Below are 12,809 nucleotides of genomic sequence, written 5' to 3'. Positions count from 1 at the left end.
CAGTAGCTGTTGCATAAGCCTTGACACAGGACATTAATGAATTTGCAATGTGAGGACTTCAAGAGGAAAGGAGGAGTATTTGCATTTTCGAAATATCGTTGGGCAACAAAACATCAATTATGTCACAGGTTTTTTCATTCAATACGTTTTAACATTGATATACTATTTTTTTGTTGTTGTAAAATCTTCAATTAAAAGCCTTAAATATTAACTATTAACAGTTGGACTTGAATTCAGACTGTAAATGTAATTGTTCTGAAATGCTCACTTTACCCTTAAATGGAAACAAGCTTACTTGCTTTTTTCCGAAGCTTATTTCTCTCCCCTCTTAAGTCGCTCTATCTCGCCCACCTTAAATGACCTCCTTTGCATTCACAGACACACACTCTGATGCTGCCGCGTACAACAATCGTTTGGGCAGTTTGGTGGTTGTTTAAAGGCTACCCCTCCAGCAGCTTCACACATATCATTTCTGCAGAAATATTAAAAAGATAACCGATGTAAATACAAACGATTGCACAATAGCTATTGCTAAGAGAAGGGCGGATGTGAATGCTACTCCAGTCCACGGTTGGCCTGAGGCGCCGGAGCTTTAGGAGCCTTCAGGATATCCAGACTCGGCTCTGTGACACAGCTACAATTTCTTTACCTTTTTGTTGAGCCTGCCAGCCAGAAGTTGCGCAGCAGTCTGCCGCAAATATTGGATGACACAATCCTCCCCCGGGCAGACAGTCAGTGTGTGCTTCTGCTGTTAGAACTGGACCAAGTCTTTATAGGATATGACTCCCATACGTTCACTGCTCCACCATCATGTCCTCATTGTGGATTAATGGTAGGCTGCACTGGCTTCCTGGTCTGCCATCACATCTGCCGCAAGCTACTTAAATTCACCAATGTTAGGAGAACAATCGAACATCAGTCGATATGGTTGTACTTCTCCAAAGCAGAAGTTCAAAGCTACACGCGGACAGCTCAGGGAAAAATGAGGTCACGCAGATCAAAGATATCCATAAGCGTTCCAAGTCAGATGGTTCTCGGGTCAAATACATCGATCAATTTACCATGTCTTGACAAAGCCTAAAGGGGATCACAAAATGTTCCTATACATTTATTGAGAGTGATCAGTACGGCAAATGGATTTTTTACCCGTGTCGTGCCTTTGGTTGCTTTTGATTAAGCACCTATAAAATCATTTTGAATGTTCATGAAGTTATTACAACATGTTTCATTTTACTCTTGGCTAATAATACCAAATATACTGTATGTGATACTAGGGAAAAAATGATTCCAACATAATGTTAGATAATTAAGCTGCAGCCATCTCATACATCTGCTTATTGATTGATTAATCGCCGACAACATGTTTGTATCTTCCTGGTAGTTTATTTTCGTCCTTCGTCTTCTGTCTCACCGGAAATGATTGATGTCAAATTGAGTCTACTTGAAAATGAATTGGTTGATAGCTAAAGAGACCAATCTGGGTTGAAAGATTAGTCTCCAAACAGCTCATTATGGGGTAATCAAAGCAGCTCAAGAGATGTTATGTAATCAGAATCCTGGGGTGAATGTGGAGAGAAAAGATCTGGCTTACAGCGCTACAAACACCTCTCTGTGGAAGCAAACCAGATGTTCTCTGTCTTCTTCTACAACATTTCCTAGTATTCATGATGTCATGTTGTGCTGTATGATTGCTAAATGATTCCCACTGGTGTAGGGAATAGGCCTTATAATATTAGTTCATGTGTGAATCCAGCATATCTGTAGTTTGCTGAAACAAGCCCTTTTCTTTTTGCTGACTATTGAAAACGACACATAAAATGTTGATTGATTATTTTTCAATGTGTTCTTTTCTTGCATTTGAACAATATGCAAATGTGCGTCCACTCTCCTCTGGTAACGTTTCCTCAGTCATACTGGCACATTGGCTGATAATGTTTGCAGGTTGGTCTTTGGAAATGAACACACACAGAAACACTAACAATCTCTCCCTGCATTCACTACAAACGTTAGTCCTGATTTGACACACATTTTGTTGCCTCAGCAGCCGCTTTAATACGGTGAATTCGGAAGAAAGTGAGGCGGGGCTTCGGTGAGCAATGATCGTATGGTGGAGAAACATGATGGTAGCATATTCACATTACTGTGATTACTACGCTGAAAATCTACAAATCTACTGCTCTCTATGATGTCCTCACTAAGACAAACGTTTGTTCGGGGTATTAATGACAACAATAAAAAAAAATGACACGGGTGAAGAAATATATCACACGTGTCTTTTTTCTCCCCTTTTTTTGAGACGAGGATCCTCCCCAAACAACCTTGAAAATTCCTATTACAGTTCCTGGGTTTTTCAGCAGTGGTTGCCATGACAACTCTGCATTTTATTTCTGGCTCTCTTGAAATGGTGTGTGAAATCAGAGATCCCAAATGTTATGTAAGACGATGTGCACCGTTCTGGGGTTTCCTGTTGCAGAGAACTTGAGAGTAATTCATTACCTGTATATATATTTTATTACATCTTGGCACACTGTAAGCTGTAATTTAAATGCAGGAAGCTGACAGATGCTTTAAAATGACCCTCCTGTTTTTACTGAAATGTTTTGTGTTACAGGTCTTTTTGTATCTTTATAGGATACATGAACAGATGTTGAGGGATGGGAATAATGTATTAACGTGAATGGGCTAATTAACATTACAGGACAAACTGGGGCATCATGTTAGGACTTCAATAAGTAGCTAATCACATGTTGGATATATATATTGTATTATTCATGTAGTCAAACATTATTTGCACTTCATTACAAATATTTCATTTCACAGGCACTTTGTACTTTATTTTTTCTGCTCGGTTGTTCATTTACCACAGATTATAGTGCACATAACATTGCTCAGAATAATCCAATAGAATTGCTCACCCATTCTGAAGAATTAAGTAATCTCCATGTCTAGATGCCCCAAAAATATTATGGGATCTTATGCTGCCATTACGTTATGGTGAGAGCCTTGATTAAAAGTGGATATTTAACCGCATTTAACATTTAAAAATCCTCTGCACATATTGTTTCAAAGTCATTTAGGATAATAGAAAAGATTATGGGTGGTTGGTGAGCAATCATCATTAAGCTCTTTTTAGCAGTTTTGAAGGAAGATCTGTAACTGCTATAACAGGCTGTTCTAGTAGGTCTGAGAAGGGAACGGATTTATACTGATTTAAAAGATAAATATTTATCTTGATCCATTTGATTCACAGGAAGGTCTTTGCTATAATGTGTTAGAGACAGCATATAGTGGGAGGATGTACACAACCAACCAACTAATTCCCTCTTTCTTTCACCTTCTCTGAAACAGACCAGAAGTTTTCACCTTGGTCCCCATCTCAAAAGTTCAATGAAGACAGACGCCTCCCTCCAACCAGGAACATGAAGGGCTTATCGGGCAGCCGGTCCCAGCACCAGATCCCTCTCCCCTACGGCTTGGACTACGACCCCCACGTCCATGACCTCCACGCTCACCATGGCTCTGACTCCCGCCACTCGTCTTACCTGCTCAGCCCCACGGAGAGCTGCCCCATGGACTTCCACCACCGCTACTCGCCACGCAGCTCCATCCACTCCGACTGCATGATGATGGCCCCCGCCATGATGCCTCAGGCCGCGGTGTCGGAGCACATCTCCAGCAGCACTTTCCCCAGAATGCACTACAGCTCTCCGTATTACGACCCGGCCACCAGGGACGACTGCGCTGCCATCACCGCCTCCGCCACCTCCCCGGCGGTCGCCGCCGCCGCCGCGGCCGCCGCCGCCTCCTCCCATCTCGCCGGCACCAAGAGCAACCGCCTCCCCGCCAACCTGCTGGACCAGTTCGAGAAACAGCTGCCGCTGCACCGCGACGGCTTCCACACGTTGCAGTACCAGCGCACCTCCACCACCACCGAGCAGCGCGGCGAGAGTCCCGGCCGCATCAGGCACCTCGTCCATTCCGTCCAGAAGCTCTTCACCAAGTCCCACTCCCTGGAGGGATCGTCCAAAATGAATGGCACAAAAGGGGATGTTACCGGAGGAGGAGGAGGAGGAGGCGGCGGCTATCACCACCACGGCCACCATTCCACCAAACACGGTAGCAAGAGGAGCAAGAGCAAGGAGCGCAAGCACCGCTCGGGCGGCTGGTGGAGCTCCGACGACAACCTGGACAGCGACAGCACCTACCGCACGCCCAGCGTCATGTCGCGGCACCACGGGGAGCACGTCAGCCACTGCTACCCGGATTCCACGCACAGCCATCACTTTGGGGACCTGTCGCTCAAGACCTCGAAGAGTAACAACGACGTCAAATGCTCCGCCTGTGAGAGCATGGCCATGGCGCCGGAGGGCAAGTTCATGAAGAGGAGCTCCTGGTCCACGCTGACAGTCAGCCAGGCCAAAGAGGCCTACCGGAAGTCATCACTTAATCTAGAGAAACCCACCATGCACTCGGACCTCAAGCATTCGTCGCGGCCGTGTCACTACCTGCAGGTACTTTGTGCTTTACTTGATTTATGTTGGACAATGTCCAATGAGTGGTCACATGTTTGGCAGACTTTTGGCAGTTATATATGTACTCCTCATCTATTTTCTGAGAGAAAGTTGAAATTACAAACTCTCGGTAGATTTAAATCGCTCCCACATGTATGGCAGGAAAAGCAAATGGTGGAGGTCTTCCCCTGCGGCTGGACCGCTTCTATGAATTTATTTTAATATAATTGAATTCGTAAAATAGTTCCATTCAATAACCAAAGTACAGTATTGGCACTGCGGTCCAAAGCTGGTTTCCACATGTCATCTCAGCCACTGTATTGGCACGAGTTCACAGTGATTCTGTACAATGTGCAGGAGCAGATTAGACAAATATTCTGAGCTATTTTTAAACACATCCCGTAATAACAATCCATTTTGATCTAGGTCTTTACAAGAGAGATTTACCTGTGCAGCAGTCCGTCGCCTACACTGGGAATCAGTCCCCCCCGTTAGTAACACACACGAGGTCTGCTGCTCGCCAGCACTCGTCTGACTGCAGTTCTCTGCCTGTAGCTTTTAAGAAATCTTGTAAGCCATTGATATAACGTTATACCGATTCATTGTTTTTGTTGCAGATAAGAAGGAAGGAATAAGTAACAAGTTCAGTGATAACAACACTTTCCCAGCTTAAAGTATAAGTGCTTTCCGTATTTGTAGATATGCAGAATACCATTTGAAACGATCTGAAAGCCATGTGGTCCCATTGATAAACATTAAAACCTCGATGCAAAGTAATGTTGCTATTCTTTGCTTAAAATATTTATAGAACATATAGTCTTTGTCCAACACAGGAATTCGAGTTTCGCAGGTTTAAAAAGTAAAAAAAAAGGATGAATGCATTTCCGTGGTATGTTGAAAGGCCGCTAACGGCAAAGATGAACATAAACTTGAAAATGTAAAACACAAAAATTAAGACAAATTTCCACCCATCCCCCACAGAGGACCTTCTAAGTGAAATGAAGGGATTGATGTATTGATCAGACCTCCTCCCAGGGAAGCCTCTCAGGTTCCACCTTTCTCCTGGGGGCCGTTCCAGTGTCCAGTGTGAGAATCTATTTAACCAGGAATCCCTTCTGTGTGGTCACCTCAGGACGCTATTGTCTACTCAGATGCACAGATCACATGATGGCATCAATGCCGCGGTGGAAGAGAATACAGGGCTACCTGAGTGAGGTTAGGTGTCTAAACTAAACACATTTAGACACCTAACCTAAATATTATTATTATTGTGAAAATCTTAAAGGTCATCAGGAAACATTGTAAAAAACATACAGAGAAAATCTCCAGGAATTAGTGTTATAGAGAGACAGTGTAACCTGTGCAGTAAAGACAATTTGCAGTATTAAAAATGATTGCCTCAATGTGTAATGTGATAATGAAATACCTGATGGCTGGGGAGGAACCTGTTGATGTGCTTGACACACATTTTGCGGTGAGAAGATGCTTAAAAGGTTTTGGCACTAACTAGTGATGCCGTTAAACAGCGTGCTCGTGTAGCTGCTTAAGGGGCACAGCTGAACATGCTCCTTCAGGTGTTTCATCAAATGAGTACAAAAATGAAGTAATGCTAATGAGCTAGCACGATGCCTCCGCCAGTGACCCCAGACGACCATCGGCCGTGCATTAGGAGGACAATTCTGCCTTTCATTTCTTCTGTCTTTAAGCCTAATTAATTTGGTTTCCAGACAATTGGTGCATTTGATTCCACTCATGTGGGAGAGGATAAATGTATGCAGAGCAAATTAGCGTGTGTGATAGTTTTACTGATAGGTCTTTGAAGGAAGACCAAAGCGGGCCATCTCATTTTCGTGTAGCCTTTCCAAAGTGGGCGCAGCAGGACAGAACAATTTTTCTTTTTGTATATACGGCAAACGCACAAAAGTAATATTGCTACATTGGCAAACCGAATAATTATCATTTCCTAATCTGCTGTTGTATATTTTCAACAAGGGTAGAAACCAGCTCCCTGCTGTTATTCGTAGTCTCCCTGAATTTCCCCACTTGCCACCTGCCAGGAAGGAAAAAAAACGTTCTATCAATTCATTGTTAATCGACCGATTCTTTCACCTGTCTGCCCCTCGCTGAAGCGAAAAGGAAAATAAAAGGAAAGAAAAAGAGCCGATAGTGACACTGGGCTCTCTGTCAGTAGCATTGGGGGACAGCCCTTAGCCCGAGGCAGAGGCTTCCCCCGTCCACCGGGACCACCTGAGTACACAACTCAATCAGTGTGTGACACGTTTCCATCATGAGGCGTCCACCTTCAGGGGGAACGAAACCTCAGTGCAAGGATTTACATCTCATGAATACTTTTTTTCATTAATTGAATTAATTACAGTTCAGTCTCGGTCAAACCAGGTGAGCTACATCTAAACAGTATGTTCTTTTTTAAAGTTTTCAGTACGTGAGCATCTGTAGCAGAACATCCGCCCGTTGTGCAGCAATCAGCTCGCAATCACTCAATCACTCTTTAAATCCTGATGTCATGACGTTAAACACCCGTATGAGAATATTTAACACGCAAAGCTAGTCGTGCTACATCATGTCATGGCCGTGGTTAAATAACTATTTGAATGTGAACGATTCATGTGGTTTTTGATCACAGTAAGGTCAAAAGCATAAGCTGTGCTCCTTTGTCAGTCAAAGGTAATATAAGCAGTGGTGATGTGCCATTAATGACAGAAGCCTATGACTGGCGGTTTTAGGCATAAAAATACACACGGCATCACCGCCAAACGTGGAGAGGAAATTATTTTAATCTTTGAATTAAAACAGTGAATAGCAGTGCTATTCTCGAAGGTTGTTTTCGCCTTCCCATTCAACAGTTTTACTGTGTCAACAATGTGTTTTGACTACTAAAGTGAACGCAGTGACCTCAAACAGACCTGTAATCGTAGGGTTTTTACTTTTGATCCGGTGCTTTGACCAAGAGGTTCGGACAACGTGGTTCTTAGCGCCTGTATTCGTGCAAACCTACTTTGCATTGAGGTTAAGGTCCTGATTATAATCCATAACACTGTTGATTTATTCCTCTTTGTAGATGAACCGCTCAGAACGACACCAAATTCCCTTTTACAGGATGCAATGGCCCCCACCCACAAGTCAAAAGAATGCAAATGGGACACGGCTTTCAGAGTTTGGAGACTTGAATAAAATAGTACATTGCGAACCTGCAAAGTAGCAAGTGATGATTTACATGCCATAAATAGAGACAGCCCTCTAAGGGCCACATGCAGTCATTTTCAGCTTTATTATTCCTGCCAAATACATATATTATTAATATTTGCATAGATAAATAAACAGATCTTTCTACTTTGGCTTAAAAGTATTATTCAAAGTAATAACGATCAAATGCTATTGTGTATGTCATTACTACATTATTTGAAAAAGCTATATAAAACAGTTACCTTTTATAATTATTATACCCTTGAGGTACAAACCGAGTAGTGTTTAGTGTTGACATGAGCTACTCCTTCGCCCTCCTACTTCTCAATTTCCGTCACTTCATTTCTGCCTTCTATGTTTTTTATTAAACGATGTTGCAGTTAGGAACTTAGCTGAGAGAAACCCATTAGATCCGATTCTCACGGGCTGAGTGAGGTTAATCATTGCATTTCATTTGAGATTGAAGTCTGTATGTATGTGATAGAAGGGCCCCTGTTTTTTGTGTCTAAGGAAAATACAGAGCGCTTACATTGACTGCTTTTCTTATACGGTTCTCACACTCGTTTGGCTGATTCCGATCTACAAGCCTGAGGATTTGTCTCTGAGCAGCACACGGCGGAACAAGACACTGGCTGAAGAAATCAATTGATGTAATCGTGTGATTCTAAACGTATACGCGGTATTAAACACAGGTGTGCCATCGCCCACAGGTGCCCCAAGACGAGTGGAGTGGATACCCGGGCGACGGGGACGAGGAGATCCCGTGCAGACGGATGCGCAGCAGCAGCTACGTCAAAGCGATGGGAGAGGTGGAGGATGAGAGCGGCGACTCCGACAGCAGCCCCAAGATCTCCCCGCAGAAGGCCATCCGGCCCGATGCGCTCGTCCTCAAGTCGGCCATGCAGAGACCCCGCTTAGACTCCCACAGGTAGGCATGGCCGCCCAGCGGAGCACATGGCGATTTCAGTTCACTACGATTGTTTGGATGAATCCATTTAAGGGATTAACTGGGATTAAGGTGTGCTGAAAGTTAGGCGGAAAAATAGTGTGAGTCATAGGAATAGCACAGGAGTTGGTGGTTATCTTTAGACTTTCACTTTCACTCCCACCTCAGCGGCTTTTGTGAAAAGGTGTGTAAGGAAAGTATTCAGTGTTTTACGGGTGAGTCCTGAGGTGTCTCCATAACATCTAGGACCTTGAAATCGATGCATATCTTCTTTACAACCCTTTACAAGGTTGAATTCAGACCATCAAACCCAGACTCACAACTTTGTCTACCAGCTCCACAACACAACTGTTGTTTCTGAGCTGACCCAGAGAGATTTGAAAAGACTTTACACTTTATTTTGGGATGCCAAGTGAGGTTGATTTGTACTGCTATTTTGGGCCCGGCTGTATATTTCTTGTTTTATAAACACTACAAACACCTGATCTGTAGCATCATGGGCTGAGTATTCAATCAACAACTGTTTCATGAGATCAAGAACGGAGCTCTGCAGAGCGCTGTCGTGCCAAATGGCTTTTTGTGTTTGTGACCTTTTTCATCTGCCAGTTTCAATATTTGCCCAACGTCTTACACGGGCAATGTTCCTCATCTCATCCCCGCGTTGTTGACAAGTCTGTAGCAAAAATATATAATGTCACCCTCTGGAGAATAGTACTGAGTGTACCCGGGCTTACTGAATGAGGGTGTCATTGTCACACACAGGATCATTACAACTAGGACGTTACTGACTATTGTGTATTTTCCATAGAAGAATCTAATTTTATATATATATATGTATATATGTATATGTATATATATATATATATACATATATATATATATATGTATATATACATATATATATATATATATATATATATATATATATATATGTATATATATATATATATATATATACATATATACATATACATATATACATATACATATATACATATACATATATACATATACATATATACATATATATATATATATATATACATATACATATATACATATATATATATATATATATACATATACATATATACATATATATATATATATATATATATATATATATATACATATATATATATATATATATATATATATATATATATATATATATATATATATATATATATATATATATATACATATATATATATATATATATATATATATACATATATATATATATATATGTATATATATGTATATATATATATATATATATGTATATATATATATATGTATATATATATATATATATATATATATGTATATATGTATATGTATATATGTATATGTATATATGTATATATATATATATATATATATACATATATATATATATATATATATATATATATACATATATATATATATATGTATATATATGTATATATATATATATATACATATACATATATATACATATATATATATATATATATATATACATATATATATATATATATATATATACATATATATATATATATATACATATATATATATATATATATATATACATATATATATATATATATATATACATATAGGAACAGACATGAGTGTTAATAGACAGAGGATCCTGCTTTTCAATCACCCTTCAAACTGGTGCACTACCTTTAGCTAATGAGTGACTTATCACCACCACCCTCTCCGGCCGCCATGGGGGTCAAGGTACACTTTAATGCGTTTGTTATATTTCTCTGTTGCCAAAACACATTCCATTAAGTGTATTTGTTACCTAGAAGACGTTATTCTGTCACCTTCACATACGCACTAAGCTTCTCGTTGCTGAGCTAGTTTTTACTCAACTTCTTCTCAGTGGGTCTTTCAGCTTTATCCAAATTCAGTAAAACCTGGGCCGGTGTCATGCATCCATCATCCCTACTGCCGCACTGTGCTGTTTCTGTTACCATCATCTCGGCTCGGTTCTGATCGCGTTGGCCACAAACAAATCTGCCCTTTTATTTTTAGCCTTTAGTGGAGAATGTAACAATATCGTATAATTACAGATTGTAAGTTTTCTAAATATTTTTCTCAAAGACACTTGGAGCCAAACTAAAAACAGACATAGTTATCTATCAGTTCAGAAACAGCCATGAGTCACCTGAGGTGGCTGATGTCCACCCGTCGATGCTTCTTGAGTACATTGTTATCCAGCGATGTTCCACGTGCAGCTTTTGAACTGTGCAATCATACATCTGCCCCCCCCCCCCCCCCCCCCCTCTTGTCCTCGTTTAGCCAGGGCTACCACATGCAAACCCCCAGAGACATGCGACCCCACCCTAGTGTCACGCTGGACCCTGCCGCCTTCCACCCTCCGCCCTTCCGCTCTCGCAACCAGAGCTACATGCGCGCCGTCAGCACCCTCAGTCAGGCAAGCTGCGTCAGCCAGGTGAGTCTTACACGTGCACATGGCACCGGGGGGGCCACACCTGGGCACATTGATGAGAGTTGATGCTGTACTGTTGTGCATGCGGTAGCTGTGTGTGGAGGGCTTCACAGAGACATAAAACATCCACAGGTGTCCATATTGGAGGTCCACAGCTGATCCTTTAGAAGTCCTCAACCCGGGGTCAATAGGCATCACTAACGTGTGCTGTTTGGGACTGGAACTTGATGATTTAACTGATGACATTCTAATGTTGTTTACGGTTTGATTTGAAGTATTAATAGTATATTATTGAGCAACTATGATATAAGCTTCACATTAGAAAGTCTGCCCCCTGAATTTGGCCCTCCGATGTCTGGAAACGACCCCTCTGCTGCTGTTGTGGAACGTCAACTAACTAGCAAACAACACCAAAAGCAGCAGTTTGTTTCGGTTCCCTGAGAGCATTTGCCTACAATTTCTTGTTTAGAATTAGAGACTAGGGCTAGAGGCACAGTGACGTCATGTCTAATCTTCCTCTTACATACCCTGCTATGAATCTTGACAGTTGGATCAATTGTGTAAGTCTGTTTTGGACCTCCATGGTGGAACAAGACGTGGTTGCTAAGAAGGTTTGTGACACAGCAGCTGACCATGCAAAAAGGAGAAGGAGCTACAAATGGATGAGAGATTTTGTCCAAAAGAAGAGTTGAACGGCTTAGTCCTGCTGGTGCCTTAAATCAATAATATTTTCAATTTTCAATTAATAATGAAGATAATGAAAAAGAAGCAATAAGTTATTTAATTAAGTATGTTAAATGCTTAAATTTATAAGGGAAAGACAAGGGTGTGAGGACATAGGACAGAAGAGGACATGAGATGACAAAACAGAACATCATTGGTTAAATAGATGATTTCAGAGGGGCATGATTTTGTTGCATGTTCTTGACAATGAGTGAATTAATCTTGTGTAAGCTAAAATCATTTTAAATATCTGTAAGAGCTACAAGCATAATTGAGACTGCAGTGTACATTTTAGGTTTTGGGGTATGAGCTGAATGGAATGTTTTAACACAATATGAATATTCTTCTGTTGTTTCCTGTTGTCACCTGCCTCTTTTTCATTTGATCTTGACATTTATTCAGTTTAAGGTCGGAATGACAGTGGCATTTCCGTACGCTAACACTCCTTCATATTTGCTGTGCAAAGGGGAAGAATCAAAGTGAGAAAGAGAAAGGACGAGGAAAAATTAAGGACTGCTATTCCTGTTTTTGTCTCTCAGGTGAGTGAGACTGAGATCAATGGCCAGTTTGAGTCAGTTTGCGAGTCCGTTTTTAGCGAAGTAGAATCCCAGGCCATGGAAGCCTTGGACCTGCCTGGTTCGTTCCGCACTCGAAGCCACAGTTACCTCCGCGCAATTCAGGCTGGTTATTCCCAAGATGACGACTGCTTGCCTTCAATGACATCCTCCACTGTCACTTCAACTCTCAGATCCACAACAGGTAAAACAATCCCCCCCTCCCCCCTAAACGAGAGAGGGCTTAGACCACATATCCTCATACATCCTATACATGCGCACAAACTTGACATACCTGCATATGTACAGTGGGGAACCCATGAGCTTCAGCGATGCCGGGCTGAATGAATCCAAGTTCTTTTTTCTTCGGAAGCTATGGTGTGTGTGTGTGTGTGTGCGTGTGTGTGCGTGCGTTTGTT

The 12,809-nt window shown here is 41.4% G+C and overlaps 1 protein-coding gene across 1 annotated transcript in view; it reads left to right on the top strand.

Moving 5' to 3' along the window:
- Positions 1 to 12,809, top strand: part of dlgap2b (discs, large (Drosophila) homolog-associated protein 2b) — a 50,403-nt gene that overhangs the window by 29,448 nt on the left and 8,146 nt on the right. The window contains exons 2-5 of the mRNA XM_037448872.2: positions 3,349 to 4,511; positions 8,426 to 8,643; positions 10,963 to 11,116; positions 12,376 to 12,595. Of these exons, the coding sequence (XP_037304769.2) occupies positions 3,349 to 4,511; positions 8,426 to 8,643; positions 10,963 to 11,116; positions 12,376 to 12,595 (1,755 nt within the window). The remainder of the gene's footprint in view (positions 1 to 3,348; positions 4,512 to 8,425; positions 8,644 to 10,962; positions 11,117 to 12,375; positions 12,596 to 12,809) is intronic.

Source organism: Pungitius pungitius, chromosome 20 (assembly GCF_949316345.1).
Source record: "Pungitius pungitius chromosome 20, fPunPun2.1, whole genome shotgun sequence".
In the NCBI taxonomy this organism is placed as follows: Eukaryota; Metazoa; Chordata; class Actinopteri; order Perciformes; family Gasterosteidae; genus Pungitius; species Pungitius pungitius.
This window is presented reverse-complemented; position numbering and strand designations above follow the sequence as displayed.